The 17,700-nt window shown below is 44.2% G+C and overlaps 1 protein-coding gene across 1 annotated transcript; it reads left to right on the plus strand.

Annotated features, from left to right (window-relative positions):
• The first annotated feature begins 10 nt into the window (after window positions 1–10).
• On the plus strand, window positions 11–15,247 carry RAB29 (RAB29, member RAS oncogene family). Its single transcript, XM_073319869.2, has 5 exons — window positions 11–899; window positions 5,487–5,558; window positions 7,835–8,016; window positions 10,747–10,868; window positions 11,934–15,247. Exons 1-5 carry the CDS (start codon window positions 776–778, stop codon window positions 12,049–12,051), a joined length of 618 nt encoding a protein of 205 aa, XP_073175970.1. The 5' UTR covers window positions 11–775; the 3' UTR covers window positions 12,052–15,247.
• Window positions 15,248–17,700: the final 2,453 nt, after the last annotated feature.

Genomic DNA, 17,700 nt, shown 5'->3' on the forward strand with positions numbered 1-17,700 from the left:
GTCTCACATGACAGCAGCTGGCAAAGGGGCTGGTGGCTGCTGAAAGGGGAGCAGCTTCTGCTCTGTCCCGCTAGGCGGAAGCAGGGTTAGGTCTTTACCTCCATCAGTCCTAGTAGTAAGCAGAGGAAGCAACCATTGCGGAGTGTAGGAAGACTTTCCCCCCAGCCTGTGTGATGAGTGTGGCAGGACTCAGCTGTCCCTCCAGTGCAACTGCATGAAGATTGAAAGGCTAGGAAACGTTCTGGGTTTGGCTGTTGATTTATTTTATGTTCTTCTTCTTCATCCTGTGGATAATTCTTCTTTGGGACTAGTTATTTTTTAACTTGCTTTCACTGCAAGCCAACCAGAGGGGTGTACGTCTGCAAGAGGGAGCAGAAGTTATTAAGAAGCTAATTCTGTCTCTCTGAGCGGTACAGAGAAGGCCATGTCTGCAGGAGGAAGCAGAAAGTTATGCACTGTAGCTAGGTAATGGTATGCCCTTCTCTCTAAGTGAAGGGCATTCTGTATAAAACACTGTATCTCTAGGGAAGAGCAGAAAGTTATACAGAAACTAGACCACTCTGTCTGCGTGTGTTGTGCAGAGCAGATCATGTCTGTGAGAGGGGAAATAAGTATTTACAAACTTTGGCTAGCACATGTGTGTCCACTTCTGTGAGAGTTTTCCACAAGAGAAAGTGGTTTTGGCTCCCTCACCCCCTTGAGTTACATGTGCTCAGATTAGACTAAAGATGCTTGAATAATAAAGAGAGTGTGGTTGTGTTTAGTTGGTATAAAAATGGGGCACAATGACCATATGTTTAAAGTTCTGATCATTGGAGATGCTACAGTTGGGAAGACGTCGCTGGTGCAGCGATATGCCAACGACAGCTTCAACAAGCACTACAAATCCACCGTGGGAGGTGAGTGATCATCAAAAGGTAGCTGCATGCAGCGATCTATTTGTAAGGGGGAAATCAGCAAAACTTTCAAATACTGCTCCACTCTGTTCTAAACTATATGTTCAGTGTCTCTAAATGTGGAATATTTTCCCAGCTGGGGATGTGTATTTCCCTCTCCTCTTGGTATATTTTTCTGTGGATTGCGTTGTCATTTGCTAAATTATAATGTTTGTGCACTGCTTTGAAGGTTGGAAGCACTGTGCCACTGTGAAGTATTATTAAGCTTATTACAACATGCTGGTTTGTAGTTAGAAATCCTTTGTGAGACTTTTCTTTCCTTGCTAGGGCTTCCATTATCTTCCCATCAGTAGTGTCTTACTGGGGCAAATTCTGCAGTATATATGCTGGCAAAACTCCTGTTGATATCAGGGAGAGTTTGACCTGAGTAAGAGCTGCAGGATTTGATTCCCGGAAAGATAGTAGTGGGCGACAGCTATCAGAAAGGAGAATACCTCCGACATCTTTTACCATTGCATGTTTGTCAGCAAGGATTTTTGTCAACAGGGCGAGCTGTCTCCTTCATGAGAAGGCCAAGAGTTTGTAATGGACTGGTCTAATGAAGGATTGAAGTGTGGAAGGTATTACTGTTGTCACAAAGGGGGAAATTAGGATGGTTGTATCTTAGCACTTACTATATGAGTGGACCACTGTGGCATAGTGTTGTTGTTGTGCCATTAAATAGCTGTTGTGTTCCATGTTCCACCCCAGAAGTGCCAGCGTTTCAGTGCTGGTTGAAGAGATCACTGTATCTACTTCGTGGTCTAAATTTTCAAAAGAGATTTTGGGTGCAAAGAGACCAGATTTTTAGAGGGTGGATGCCTGGGACTTCCTGAAAATTAGGTCCTTTTATACTGGGCTCCCAGAATCAATAGTCACTCTTGAAAATGTAGGCCATAATTTATCTCGTGTTTGTAAAGTGCTCTGGGGTCATTTTAAGATGAAAAGTGTTGTAGAAATATACTGTATTATTCTTATTTATTGAGGGTCCTTTGCTCATAGACAGAGATGTGAACATTGTTTCTCCTATACCCTCCAGCAGTAAAAACCTGAAGTAACTCAACAAAAGGAGCACTTTTCAGCCTGCAAGTATAATATTTTGCATTTCCTTCAGCATCATACAACTGAGGACCTCCTGTTGCTTTACACCTGTTATTTAATTAGGCCCCTGTTGACAGATGGGCTAGTAATTTTTCTGATCTTACAGAAAAGGATCTGGGCAGCCTGACTCTAGCCACTTGAGCACAAACACATCCCGATGAGGTCTAACTCTGAGGCCTCTAATCATTACAAACTGCCCAATGAACCTGAAGCCAGCTTCTCTTTAAGGCCCTCTCTATTCTGGGAGCACTGGCTACGGTTGGTGGTTGGGTATGGGAACTGCTTTGGAATACGTTTTCCAAGGCGCCTTTAATCACTGTGGGCTTGTTGCCCATGGTGGAAAGGAATATTGTTTAAATGGCCGTCCTAGCAGCATGGCTGCTACAAACAAACCTGCTAGCGAATGTATGTTACAACTTCTTAACACTGCTAGGCAACAGTTTTGAGGTCCTATCTCCACTGTAGAATCAGCTGTGCTGGAGGACCCAGTGATGACACCTTAGGCCTGGTCTACACTGGGGGTGGAGGGCGGGAATCGATCTAAGATACGTCGACTTCAGCTACGAGAATAGCTTAGCTGAAGTCGACGTATCTTAGATCGACTTAGAATCACTTACTTCGCGTCCTCGCGGCACGGGATTGATGGCGACCACTCCCCCGTCGACTCCGCTTCCGCCTCTCGCCCTGGTGGAGTTCTGGAGTCGACGGCAGAGCGATTGGGGATCGATGTATTGTACTACACTAGACACGATAAATCGATCCCTGATAGATTGATCACTACCCGCCAATGTGGCGGGTAGTGTAGACATGGCCTTAGTTCCGTGACATGGTTAATGCTTGGCCTTGGCCTTGTTTTCCTAGTTTATAACATAGTTGAAGCCACTCTAGCAGAAACTAAATTTCTGTGTGCAATGAAACCATGCTAGTTATGGCCAGGTTGGAAGACTGGTGTCAAGAATGGTATCCATACTTTGAACACATTTTAGCAACCTGGGATACACAGATAGCTCCCATGTAAACAGGATCGCAATAGACTTTCATCCTGAATTCCTCAGAGGAGAGATTTTGGGTGAGCACAAGGTTAGCACGATTGAAGAACACAGTTAAGAGTGTTTGACACTTCAAAGGCTAAGTGGGTCCTTGAATTTTTAGTGATGGTACCATGTGTTAATTAACTCAGTTGTGAAGTGTGATGTAGATGCAACCCAAATATTTGTTCCATGATGCAAATGTCTGAGTCCTGTTTATGCTAGAATTTAAGGCTGTGTTATGTAACATTGTTAAATCACTACTAAACATTTAAGTATAGACTTACACTAAAATGGAACTGTGTGTTAATTGTCTTGGGGACAAGCGCATCATAACAGAGACTCGCAACACAGTTGACTTTTTTGCATACAGGACCTTAATAGCGTGTGGAAGCAATCCTGTGTTTGAAAACATCGTCCAGCACACCTCTGAACGCTAACATAGCAGGGCTGAATAACAGGCCAAGTGAAGGAGGCACTAAGGCTCCATCCAAACGGTGTCCGAGTGGGACAGAATAATGGAGGCCAGTGTTGGTGCTTTTCCTCTTTTTCAAAGCACACGCTTACTTTAATCTCTCTGCTGGAGAATTCAAGATGAAGAACTCGGTCAGAGGTGGTTAAACTGGGGGCCTGCACCCCACTAAGGCCATGATGTACAAAGTGCCTGGATTTGGTCTTGTAAAACGGGCACTTACATACAGCTTTGATCATTTGCAACAGCGGGGGGATGCATTTTCTCTCTGTGTCCTCAGTCGTTAGAAAATGAATCCCTAGCTTCAGAAAGTTTCAGAACCGCTGAACTAGATATTAGCTCAACTGGACAGCCTTCCTTTGGATTGCAGCCTATCCGATTTGTGTCAGTCCTGAGAAATGTAGGTCAGGTGTGTGTATTTATGCTCACTGGGCACTTGTTGGGATTGGTTTGGTTTGGAGTGGGGAGGTTGTGTGTGAAAGGAAAAACTGTGCCCCAAGTAACAAAAAACACCTCTGAATTGTTTCAGGCAGCACAAAATGGAGACAAGTAAAAACAAAACAAAAAATTGGCTAATTTTGTACATTCTTGGGCATTTATGAAGAACCAGCAAGAGCTTCTGACAGATGGCCGTGCTTATTTTTAATGCATTGATACATTTTGCTTTATTAAAAGAGTATTAAACATAGCTGTTTGCCATTTTCTTCAGTTTTGATCTAGGATCAATAATTTTTTAAAAAGGCAAGATTAGCAAGGCTGACCTTTCATTTCAAACTATCCTCATTGTGTATATTGGCCCCTAATCAAAATGAACTGATTAGTTCTGCCTGCCATTGAAACTGTGTATCAAGGGCACAAAGTGTGCAATCCAAATACACATGACTGAAATGAAAAGTAAATCCAGATGATTGGGGGAGGGGAGATCTCCTGTAAAGCTCTCTGTGTAATAAGATTACCTGTATCTTTTTTTTTTTTTTTTTTTAGTTTACATTGTTATTTCTCAAGATCAGGTGCTGGAGAGGGCTTATTCTTCAGAACTCTCCCTGCGAATTTAATTTTCCTTTGATATTGATATTATTTATTATTTACTCTACTGCAGCGCCAAAGTACCCCAGCCGTGGCCCAGGACCCCGTTGTGCTAGGCGCTGTACAAACAGAACAAAAAGGCTCTCTCTGCCCCAAAAGAGCTTACAGTCTTAAGCCATGGTGCTTGCCCAGCATTGCTAGTTGAGCATGAGACGTGCAAGTGGGGTTTTGAGTCCCATTCTGCAAATCAAAAGCTTTGGGTGGGATTTTCACAAATGTTAGTGGTGGCCCGAATAATGATCCTGTTGAAGTCAGTGCTGGCTTTGGCAGGAGCAGAGTTAGTCCAACAGCGAGCTAATCCCACCTTGTTTGCCTCTTTCCTAAAGGACAGCATGGCTGCATTCTGTGCCACAGTCTGGGGCATATCTTGCACCAGATCAGCCCCAGCAGTGCTAGCAAGTGGGAGTGCTATAGTACTGAAGGCCCGGGTGTGGTGTTGTGTTGTAATAAGCTTAATAACCCTGCTCAAAGTGGCTGTGAACAACATGGCAGTGAAAATCCGAGTGCTTTTTCTATGCTAGTGCTGCTGCAGCCAGTGCTGGTGGAGCTGCAATGGCAAGAACTTCCCACAAAATGCTGATGTAGACAAAGCTATAGCCAGCGTGATACACCGACAGCAGAGGGAGCAGGACGGACATGGGGTTGGCTGTGCCCAGGGAAAGAATAAATGAAAGCAGGGTGTAGAAGGAGAAAAGTCAAGTGTGGCATTCATGTTACGGTCCACTACCAATTGCCATTGCTAGTAAAGCATCCATCAGTTGTAAAGCAAGATGCCTGTAACCACTGATACAAGTGGGTGGGGGAAACGCACAATGGTTTTACATAATCCCTAATCAGATTTCCTCTCTCTTTGGGGCCTTGCAGTGGATTTTGCTCTGAAGGTGGTGCAGTGGTCGGAGTCCGAGACTGTGCGACTTCAGCTATGGGACATTGCAGGTGAGCTCAGACAAGCCGCTGGAGTCAGTCGAGACAGAGTTTCCAAGTGTCCAACTTGTTTGACTTTTTTTTTCTTCTTCAGCAAAAGACCCTTAAAAAACCCAATAACTTTATTTTGGGCTGGCAAAAACAAAGATTCTGTTTTGTGGTGTAGGTTTTGTTTTTTGTTTTTTCCAACGGTGATTAAATGTTGAATCATGTGGCTAGTCTAGAGAGAACACATCAGCATGGATTGATAAATTCCACAGCACTCTTTCCACTGTTTTAAAGGAACACAGACTGAATGGGGAGAGAGGGAAGGTGATGTGTATCAGGATGGAGCGTTTTATCTCTCTAGTCCCCTGTCTGAATACAGCATGGGCTGGTTGCCATGAGTAGAGTGCTGATTCTCCGCTCCCTCAGGGCTAAATCAGGAGTAACTCCTACTGCTATGAGAGAAAATATGGGCCCTGAAAGTTACCATCTGATGGCTGTTTGGTGGCCTGTGTGAAAAGAGTAGTGGTTTCCTAGAGAATAAGTGTCCATATTAGAGATGGGGAGGCCAGCAATCAAGTGCTCATGGAAACAGGATTCTCCTACAGGCCCTGGAGGTGGTTGGTCTGGGTTGGGGTGAGGCGCATTGTTTGAGAGACAGTGGGATGGAGAAAACTTTCATCGCAACTGCATCTGCCACTGTAGAGAACCAGAAGAACTCAGCTTCCAGCACTATCCAAGTTTAGCATCAAAAAAGAAAGGAGACAGAACGCTGTCTCGGGGGGGGTGCAGGCAGGGTACAGGGTTGGAGCATGGAACTGTGGGACTGGGTGACTGAGTGAAACTCCTAGCTGTGGCTTTATCCTGTTTCAGTATTTCTGTGTGTGTGCACATCACAGGCATCAATCTAATCATTAAAAAAGGAGAAGTTGTGCCAATCGCATCAGCATGCAGATGTCAGCTAAAAACCCAAGAAGCCATTTATGGTTTGTGGGACTAATGGCTACTGCATTGTTGTTTAACCCCCAGCAATGTGCTCAGGGCTGTACAAGACGCTCAGATACTGCCAGTCCCTGCCCTGCTGTGCTTACAGTCTAAAAAGCACACAGGGAAGGTAGCAGTTGAGAGGTAGGTAGAGAGTGTATTGTTGCTAACCCCTTGCCAGCATAAGAGCCTGTAAGTGCTACCAAATCTTCAGTGCTGTGTTGTGGCAACACAATCATCATCCACCCCGTGGTATATAATGGTTTGCCTGTGTCGATTTGACCAAGTCCCATTTCAGTTGTGTTAGTGAAGCATGTAACAGGAGTGGTTCATAGTTTGGTCCTGTCTACAAGGTGGGGCACTGCTTCAACACAGATTGTGGCTACCTAGACGGCTTATACCAATGCAGCTGTGCTGCTGTCAACTCTCTAGCAGAGCCGCTCTAAGCTGATGGGAGAGCTCTCTCGTCAACTTAATTAATCCACCCCTAACGAGCGGCAGGAGCTATGGTCAGGAGGAGAAGCTCTCCTGCTGACGTAGCACGGTCCACGCCGACACTTAAGTCGGTGTAAGTTATGTTGCTCGGGGGAACTGCTTATTCACACCCTTGAGCATCACAAATTCTATCGATGTAAGTGGTACTGTAGACATACCTACAGTCGTTTTGGTAGCACAGTGAGGCCCTAAGTGCTTGTTCACCCGGTGGTTAAACCTGTACCGCACCAGCTGCGTAGTTAGCAGGGTCCTAGCAGTTCCTTTAACTCACATGGATAGGTTATTTTCTGAGAACAGTGCTCATAACATTACAAGATGTATACAGCACGTAGCCTATAGCACTGTTGTGCTTGCACATGCTTCAGAAAAAATCCCTGTGACTAGAACCCTCTGAACAGCTGTGTTTAGACCAAGTATTGCTGCTGTTAGCCAGGCTTCACCATGGATGAGGTAAAGCTGCAGGTGGGAAATGAGGTGAGCTTAAATGGCCACGAAAATGACCATGAGAGGAAAGTGGTTGGAAAACAGAGGCTTGGGAGACGTGTGACTTGAGCACATTGGTGGTGGGGGAGGAACTTCTAAGCTCTAATATCAGCTATGCTGCTGAACTGCGTGGGCAAGACACTGGTCTCCGTACCTCAGTTTCCTCATCTCTAAAATGGGGATAGTGATACTTCCTTCTTCAGAGGGGTACTTGGAGGCACAGTGTGAGGTGGCTGGCCCTAGCTGGCTGCAACTGGGGCAAATCCTCAGCATGGACCAATCCAAAAAGGCGATCTTTAAAAAAAATCTTTCCCCTCTTCTCTCCCTCTCCGCCCATGCAGGGCAGGAACGCTTCACATCCATGACCCGGCTGTACTACAGAGAGGCATCGGCCTGCGTTATAATGTTTGATGTCACTAACTTCAGCTCGTTTGGCAACAGCCGGAGGTGGAAGCAGGATTTGGACAGCAAGCTCACACTGCCAGATGGAAGCCCGGTGCCCTGCTTGCTGCTGGCTAATAAGGTGAGCAAGTCTAGATGGACCTCGGGTGTATGCGTGTTTGAGGAAAGGGGGTTTAAATTGAAGTGAGGAAGATGGCCTTCTCCACTAGACTTCACCAGAGCTGTTACATATCTTGTGGTCTCGCTAATCCCTTCCTTGGTCGTTCACCTTTATCTGGCAAGGATCTTGTGATTAAAATGCTGAGCCAGGGCAGTGCTGCTCCTTACCTGGCACCATTTTTACTTAGCTTGTAAAGTTTTGAGGAAGGTGGATCAGTTCAGGAGACCTGGTCATTCCTTGGCTGGGCAGACATTCGGACAGTATTGGCTTCTACGGTATGTCTGTACTGCCCAGGAAGGTGTGATTATAACATGGGCATTTAACCTATCTAGCACAGGTAACAGTAGCAGTGAAGATGCAGCGGCATGGGCTAGCCAGGGTTCCCAGCTGCCTTGTACTCTGGCTGGTTGCCCATGCTAACGCCCATCCACTGCATCTCCACTATTATTGTTATCAGTGCAAGCTAAATTAAAGCTAGTATGGGTATACCTGCTTGCACTACAATCACCCCTTGGCTTGCACTTACCTCTAGATTGAAAGTGGCTTTTTTTTATCCCCCTTCCCCTCTGAGATAATTGATCCCAAGAACAATCTGGGTACAGGGAAGAGTGAAGAGCAAGTGGGGCACAGCTGGGAGTTTCTTCAAATTCCTCCCAAACCACTTGTGTTTAAGTAGGTGTTAGATAAGCTTGTGAGGTGGAAATCATCCAAACAGATTGGTTAGTCCTGCAGGAACTTTTTCTTCCCAATGTGTTGTGCAGGATCAACCTCTGCATAGCTAGATTTCCTCCCTCTGGTCTGATTTGTGACTGGTTCCCCTGTTAGCATTTGTCACTTCCACTTTGTTTACAACTTTGAGTTATTTCTTCTAGCCTGGGCTAAACATTGGAGAATGTGTTCGAGGAGACAGTCCTGCATTGACAGGAAGGATAGATTGAATGGGATTCCCCCCCCCCCCTTGGGGTTTATACTGCCATCCATCACCACAGTATCTGAGCACCTTCCACACCTGGTTTCCATGATTCTCCTTGTGGAATTGGTGAGTCAGCAAAATGGTTCATTGAAGATCCGTCAGAAGAGATGGATTGTTATGTCCTTTTGTGAGCAGATTTTCAGATCATACCCATGCTGGGGGCTTGGACTGTTTGCAAAACCATCTTGAAAAGCACTCTGAAACCAGTTCAGGCTAACACTTAAAGATGGGTGGGCTGTCCATTGTGGATGGAGCCATACCATGTTTAGACTGGGCTCTAGCCTCACTGGCTGCTTAGGCTACAATGTGATTTATAAACTGAGCTTAAAAAGGGTCTCATTGGCCAAGTTCTGTGTTGAAACAGAATCAGTCGGACTTAATACAACTCTTTGAGGTTGGTTAGTCAATGTCAGAGCGAGCCTTATATAGACAGAGCTTTGGCCGATGCCTAATATTCTGAGTTGCTTCCTCGTCCTCCGTTGGAGTGTGGTTTGCTGTGTGCTGTCGGATGGCTACTGTGTCTTGCCCCACGGGCAGCACCAGTTTAGATTGCCAGGTATCACTTTCAGAACCGGCAGCGGAGAGTTCTCCCATGAGGGCTCCGTGTCTGGAATCTGCTCCTTCTGCTGCGTAATCAGAGCCAGAGTGTGGTGGCTTTCAGAGGGTTGCAAAGCTTTTCTGTCCACACAGATCTTTAATTTGCACCAGGTTAGGATGAATACGTATGGCAGGGCAGGGAAAGGGTTAGTATTCTAATGAGGTCACCTATATGGGTGACCTGAGACTTCCCTTGCTGAGAGAGATGCCATCTGTGTATTGCTGCTCAGTGTCAAGTTTCATTGTTCAAATCGCTTGCTGCTGCTTTTTTGTTTAATGATTTATTTCTCTTGTATTTAAAAAACCCCAATCTTCTGTGGCTACAGGGGTGTCCCTTCTTTGTGCTGATATCAGCTCTGTGGCCCCTTCAAGGTCCAGATTGGTGAGGCTTGTCTAGTTTGAGTGATAAGGTCTAAAATTCAAGGTGAGCTAAGAGCTGATTATCAAAGGCATGATAAAGGGGACAGCGTGTTATACAGTCATTCTCCTTCTCATTGGGGAGAACACCTCCTCCTGGTAGCAGAGTTTAAAGAGTGCAGGCTCTGTCTGCACTAAGGAAATCCGCACCAGTGCAACTAAATGAGTGTAACTGTTCCAGTGCGAACCCCTAATGGAGATGCACTGCACCTTACTTCTCTATGACAGGTTTCAGAGCAGCAGCCGGGTTGGTCCGTCTCCGCAAAACGCACAGGAGGACGTGGGGCACCCTAGAGACTGACCCATTTATTTGAGCATGAGCTTTCGTGAGCTACAGCTCGCTTCATCGGATGCATCCACTTCTCTACTTTAGCATCCGTGTAACTGCATGAGTGTAGTTAGGTTGATGTGAATTTTCTTGATGTAGACAGAGCATTTCCTAGCCTGGATGAGTGAGAACATTTCTCTTCCCCACTGCTTGCTGTCTCACTCTGGACAGATCTCCAGCACATGCATGCTTGTGCCAGATTACTCTCAAACCAGATAAACATATGGGCTGTTACATTATCCCACTAGGAACCCCTATCTGATCATGCTCTCAAGGATGGGAAGGGTTGGCACTCCATGCTATCTTTTGCTTAAAATAAATAAATAAAACAACTCCTTTTAAAGTGACCAACTCTTTTTTTTTTTTTTTTACACAGTGCGACCTTTCCCCGTGGGCAGTGACCAGGGAAGAGATTGATCGGTTCAGCAAAGAGAACGGTTTTTCTGGCTGGACTGAAACATCTGTCAAGGAAAATAAGAATATTAATGAGTCTATGCGGTAGGTATGATGGCTTCTCGGAGTGCCTCTAAAGCAGGGATACTCAGATTGAGGCTCAGAAGCCGCAAGTGGCTCTTTAATGTGTCTCCTGCGGCTCCTTGCAGCACATGTTATTAAAACACCATGTAATTTAATAATTAACTCATCAAAGTTATTATCCAATCAGGATGTTTTTACTATGTTGTTAACCAATTGTAGTTGATAACCTAATACTTGGTTAGTCATTTTGCTCTGAGAATTATATAAAAACAGTAAATGAAACCATGAATTCACACAACTGTTGCTCTTTGGGGTAATGTCGATTGCTAATTTGGCTCCTGAACCACTGAGGTCTGAGAATCACTGCTCTAAAGGGTTAACCTCCTAAGGAACTGAGCACACTGTTGGCATTTATCATATAGCAGTAATAATGTGTAAGTTAGTCTAAAGGGAAACTGCTGCTGGAAAGGTCAGAAGTTATCGTGCTGTGACAGGCATTGGGAAATACAGGGTTTAACAAAATACAGTAGATATTTTTCATCTGCCGTCTCTATTGGGAGAATGGGAGCGGGGTGTAAGAGACTGGAGATCTGTTTGAAACACAGTTATCCTTCAGTGGAGTTATCCCAGCAGAGAACTTGGCCCTTTTACTTTTCCTAGGGCTTATGAAAAGGTGTTGGATTCTCATTCCTGGACACCAAAGCTCTCTGCTCTCATAATGGCTATGGCAGGAAAATGCAGACTTCCCCATCAAAGCCTGCAGCTGTGCCTTGATCCGGAACAGGGGGGGCTCACCTCCAGAGGTGGGGAGGGTACTTCAGTCTCCATGATTTGTTCAGTCACTGGCCTCTCTACTGATGCTGCCAGCATATGAACCAGCTAGTGTCCCTGATGGTGGTTTGTGCTGGGGACACTTGTCCACAGGAAATTGGATTGAGAGCTGTAATTTGTATTACCTAGTATTGTCCCTTTAAGTCCACAGCAGCCGGCTCTGGCCCATAGGAATGGTGGCTATATCTAGTTATGGACCAGACTGTAGGGGTGTAGTCTCTTGCTGCTTGTTACATCATGTATGTTGTTTCCTAGAGTCCTTATTGAAAAGATGATGTCGTCATCCATGGGTGATGGAGACCTCTCTGTTTCTGGCCACGGAGATTATATTAACATAAAAGATGCTTCCCAACCTGGCTGGGGATGCTGTTAGCTATGCTCACTTCTCCGTCTGCATCAGAGCAAAAGGGAATGTCTTTTTCACTGGTACTGGCTTTATTAAGTGGTGAAGAATTGTCTCCTGTTCAGCACACACTGGCTCTCAGTAAAGCGTTGCAGTCAATGACTGTGGGAGAATTCCTCTTTATTCCAGCACGGTAGCCACCTAAAGCTCTCTGCTGCTCCTATCGTTTGCTTTGTGTCTCCTGATTCCTGACATGGCGTTACAGTAACTCCTCATTATTTCATACTCTGGATCTGTGTATGACTAATTTATCTGTTGTGGAAATGCCCAGGACTCTGTCAGCTGTGGCAATCATGCTTTGGTTGAAAGAGGACGCTCTCGGGTCGCCAAAATACCTACTGGGGTGTTGCCTGATCTGCAAAATGGATTGGTGTGAATTTGAGAGATTCTGTAGCACAGCTTTCATGTGTGTACATTGACTGCAGTGCTTAGTTTGTCCCGGCCTTCTGCTCTGTCTCAAGAATTGCCTCATTGCCTTTTGCCAGTTATCCCTTTTTGTCCCTCTACCCCATACATATAACTCTTCTGATGCCACTTTATTAGGACATCCGGTGGTGAATGAGAAAAAGGTTGTAAGCCCCCTTGTGTTGTAGAACAACAGTACTCTTTGCTTTTATAGCACCTTCCATTCTGCCATCTCCAGTAGCTTCACAAATGCTGATGAATTACTTCCTTGTAACCATTCTGCCGTGGTGAGTAAAGCCTTTGGTGGTAGTCATGGTACGGTTCACTGAAAGCCCAGCTGCTGCTTTTGGCGATCCAAGGAAAAGCAAAGAAAGGGACTTAACTGGTCAGAAGGAAATAATGGAGAAAACTCCTATTTGCCCTTTTGATGCCTGTTGTTCTCCCTGCATATTCTACATGTGATCATGGCTGCTGACTGACTTTGGGGCAAAACATTCAGATGGTTTCATAAAAGCACATATTTGACAGTTTCCAATAAAGGAGTTAATATGGATCTCGGCCCAGTAAAGCAGTGGTTACATGAATTGAGGTGGTTCAGTTTTTAATCCTAACTTAAAATAAGGGCAAAATGAATCCTCTGAAACAGGGGTGGCATTTTTCTGTGGCGGATTCAATAAGGAGGCTGTTTGGAGGAAGGATATTAAAGGGCTACTGTCAAATAAGAGAATGATCTGAACAGAGGACAGTGAGCCAGGAACATATGGGATCCATTGCTTGCTATGGGAGTGATCTCTTCTGTGGCCTTTAGTAAACCACTTCACCCTTCGTTTTATATATATATATATATAAAAAAATGGGACTAATTACCCTGATACCACAAAGAGCTGAAGACTAATGAATGCTTGTAATGTACTTTGGACTTAAAATGTTCTATATAAATGATGAGTAATAAGGAATTTAGGCCCAACATTTTGTTAAAGGATAAAATCCATAGGAGAATAGGACACAAGCAAAATCCAAGGATTTTGTTGTGTTAAGTGCATTTAAATATTCCATCACTGTGCAGTCAGGATTCACAGTAAACCCAAACTGTGCAGAAGGTATGAGAGAACTGGAAAGAGGAACTAACCAGCAATGAAGTAGAACTGACCAGTCTAATTTTATTGTCTAAACAAAGTATAATACAAAAAGTAAAAAGCCTAAAATATAAATAAATTGGATTTTAAAAATCCTATTTCTATTTTTAGAAGCCTAAAGATTAAATAGGAAAAGTAAAAGGTCTTGTTTTTAAAAGGGTTGATCTTGACAGCGTTCCTCATGATGTTGATGATAATACCTAGCACTCTGCATCCATAGATCTCAAAGTGCTTTACTAGGGAGATCACTATTAATATTCCCATTTCACAGATGGGGAAACTGACGCACAGGGAAGGAAGTGACTTGCCTATGATGGCACAGTAAGCTAGTAGCAGAGTCAGGAATTGAACCCAGCTCTCCTGAGTTAAGTCCAGTGCCCTACCCAGTAGGCAATATTGCCTGGAGGAATAGATTTAATCACACGTGGTGATGCGCTTTAACCTGATATTCAGCGGCAGCTCTACAGTGCCTGGGTCTCTTAATTTTGCATAGGTCACTGCCTCTCAAAAATAAGCAAAAAGCTTGAAATCCTTAAAGGTTTCTCATATGCAAGACATAAAGATCTGCCCAAGAGCCATGGAATGCTGGTATGTGCACAGATTTGGGGGGGCTTTTTTTGTTTTCACATATAATTCACTGCTTGTTAACTGCTCAATAGGCGCAATAGAAAAAATGAGTGTCAAAAATCAACCCAGTGCAGCAAAGAATGGTCTTTGTTTGTTTTCCTGTTTGGCTGAGTTTTTAAACAGCTCTCAATCTGACTGTGCAAATTTGTGTTTTCAGAGCTGTGTCTCTGACACACAAGGCACTTAAAACAAAAAAGCAAGCTTGTTGTTAACCTTTGTTTAGTTCTTCTGCAAGACAAACTCTGGTTCAAAGTCCCCATCTAAACTCAGGTTTTGCTATGTTAGGCAACCAGTCTTAATGTTTTGTGAGACTGTTTCTGCTCATGTGATTGTCTTGTCTTGTCCATTGTGGTTGGGAGACTTAAGCTTAAAAGTTTGATGGGTGTTTTAATGTGAGACCAAGGTTTCTAAAAAATGATTAACAAAGTTATGCCCCATCTATGCAGGTTTGTATAGCCGTTCTAGGAGAAACATGGTAGGAAACTGTTTTTAAGCAAAGAGACTGTGGATTTTCATCTTATTGGTGCTTATTATGACTTTGTACTCTTTTTGCATGATTCTGTGCCAATTGACCTCTTTCCCCCTTCCCCCTGGTTATTGCTTCATTTCAGAGATCTTTGGTCTGTACCCATGGGACTCAGATTGTTAGATTTAGTTACACATTTTTAAATTGTGAAACTTGGATTACTACAAATCTACCAATAACTAGAAAATTTTACTGCAGTAAAACTTCCAGGTGATGAATACAGTTCAAAGAGCCAGTCAACCATATAAAAACTCTTGAGTTCTTTTTATTGTTTTTTGTTTAAACTATTTGCTGTTATGCATAGTCTTGCATGGACTTTTTTTATAGACAAGATTCCGATTAGTGTTTCTTAAGTTACAGTATTACTTTGTTTATATGAAAAGGAAAAAGCTGGTGATTTCTTCTGTAACCATCAGTAACCAAGGCAGTTTTGAAACAAATTTGTAATAAACATTCTGACATTTTTACTCTTGCTTGTTTAGTAGTTATTGGTTTCCTGTCTAAACAGTCCTAAGTCAGATAAGTTCACAAGTCCAAAACAAAAATATTTCACTGTCAACAACTGTATCTGTAAAGAGAATTGTGTGTATGAACATTGAACTGTTCCCTCTCTGCCCCAAAAATAAGGTTTCTGTCCTACAATGCCAGCAACACAAATGGGTCCGTTTCACGTAAATACACTGCTGTTATGAGATTGTGTTAAGGGTTCTATTTGTTAACTTTTGTTGACGCTTACGAATTCAGAGATTTAAACTTTTGTGTACCACTCTGAGCCTACCTATGCTACATCATGTACAGCGGCACTGCTGTAGTGCTTCTGGTGAAGATGCTCTTAGCTGACGAGAGAGCTCTCCCATCGGCTTAATAATCATAGAATATCACTCCTGCCTCTGCGAGAGGCCCGTAGCTATGTCGGCAGGAGACGCTCTCCCACTGACATAGCACTGTCTACACCTGCGCTTAGGAGGATGGCTTATTCACACCTGTGAGTGATGTTATACTGAAGTAATTTGTTATGTAAACATAGTCTGAGTCTTTCAAGCTCTGCTGTTTCCAAGGAGTCTGCAGCTTCACCTATAGTTTTCTTATGTACTGCATGGGTACACTGTGATGATCATAGCTTGTGTCCCTTCAGCTTTGTTTATATTGGGAAACTGCTGTATTTAGGGGAACAAAAGAAGATGGAGATGAGTTGGCAGGTGTACCCACAGGTCAGAAGTAAAGGCAGCATTTTTCATCCCTGTTCACATTTGAGGCCTAAAGCCATTTTATCCTTGGCCAATAGTGCCTGTGCATGATTTCAGATCACATTACTATTCTTTTGAACAGAGCAGTATTTGCAGCTGTTGAATTTCACCATGTGTTTTGGATTCAAATGAGCCAAGCACCTGCAGCCCAGCTTCCTGCATTTTGCCTAATTTCTACCTGCTGTCAAGGTTGTGCTTACTGCCTACTAAAGCTGAGCTAGCTTAGGAAAATATTACACACCACTGGTGCAACGATGAAATCCAAACCAGCCACAATTCATCTACTTGCAGCTTTCCACATGGAAAATTTTATACACGGAGGCCTTGATTCCACATGAGACAATGGATGCAAATCAGCTATGTGATGTACTGATATAAACGTCTCTTGCTCAGTGTTGCACCATAGCTATTGACCATATTTCATAAGACCATCCAGCAGATGTTTTGTGTATCATATCATGTTTTGTGTATCATTTGAGGGGGTGGAGGGAGATGAAGATGTAAAAGGATGCTGTCAACTTAAAAAGTTGCACGACTCTAACGATAATGAAAAAATTACCCCTATGAGTTTGCGTGCTTGTATTTCAGTGATTTAATTATGAAATGTTCTATTTTCAAATAGGGGCATGGAGTTTTTTATAGATTCTGTTTGGCTGGCAAGTGGTAAGCTGGATTTTTGCACTTCTGGTGTCATCAGAAACAAAGGTTCTGCCAGTCAGCGTAGGTGCTGATTGCTTGATACTGTAGCATGTAAGTGCCTCCCGCCCATTGAAGTATTTATTCTCATACAACCCTTCTCAAATAGGGATGTACAATTATTGGCATTCTAAATGCGGAGAGACTAAGTGACTTGTCAAAAGTCACACAAGGAGTCTGGTATAGCAAGGAAATGAACCTGCATCTGTTGAATCCTAGCCTATTACCCCAACTACTAGATAATCCTTCCGCTCAGGAGGAGACATAATAGGAAATGGGTGCAACACCAGGTAGGTAAGATAGGCAAGGCCTAACACCATGTGTGCTGTTGTTGGAGAGGTGGGAAGAAATCAGGGCTGTAGCAGAGGTGTGAGGGATCAGTTAACGGGAGCCAAAGAATGAGTTACAGGTGAGTTAGCAGGAACTCAGTCATGCTCCTATCTAATCTTTACATTAGGGTAGCACACAACAGCCCAAAACAGAGCTGACAGCACAGGGAGCGATTGAAGTTTCAGGGCTAGCGCACAGGGCTGTGACAGAAGGAAAGGGATGAGGTAGTATAACAGCAGCCATGGGGCTAGAGCACCAGCCTAGGCCTTAAATGACCTGGGTTTTATTCCCAGTTCTGCCACTGGGCTTGCTGGGTTACCGTGGACAAGTCACAGCCCTGCTTTGTGCCTGACATGACAACTCCTTTGTACAGCGCTAATGAAAGGTGCGCGGTAGGAACGAGGTGATTTTGCTATTAACAGCGAGGGCAAGAGCCTGGCAGGCCCTAGATGAAGGGGCAGCAATCAGCAAGGTATGGGCCTGGGGTAGATCTGGGGAAGGCAAGGAGGCATGGACGATGGATAGGGACTGAGAGGGGCTCAGGGCGTAGCCAGGCTGTTGCAATGCTCAGGTACTGGGACAGTGGCATGGGGGGGGAGGGGCTAAGGTATGGGAGCATCAGGGTCGGTGTGTGTGGGGAGCGGCTGAGCCC

This window comes from Lepidochelys kempii, chromosome 21, assembly GCF_965140285.1.
Source record: "Lepidochelys kempii isolate rLepKem1 chromosome 21, rLepKem1.hap1, whole genome shotgun sequence".
Taxonomy (NCBI): Eukaryota; Metazoa; Chordata; order Testudines; family Cheloniidae; genus Lepidochelys; species Lepidochelys kempii.

What these genes read in the sequence shown, in the direction of transcription:
- RAB29 (XM_073319869.2), top strand. Translation starts at nt 776, where the DNA reads ATGGGGCACAATGACCATATGTTTAAAGTTCTGATCATTGGAGATGCT. An exon ending in CTACAAATCCACCGTGGGAG is followed by an intron (nt 900 to 5,486) that starts GTGAGTGATCAT and finishes GGGGCCTTGCAG; the next exon opens with TGGATTTTGCTCTGAAGGTG. An exon ending in GCTTGCTGCTGGCTAATAAG is followed by an intron (nt 8,017 to 10,746) that starts GTGAGCAAGTCT and finishes TTTTTTACACAG; the next exon opens with TGCGACCTTTCCCCGTGGGC.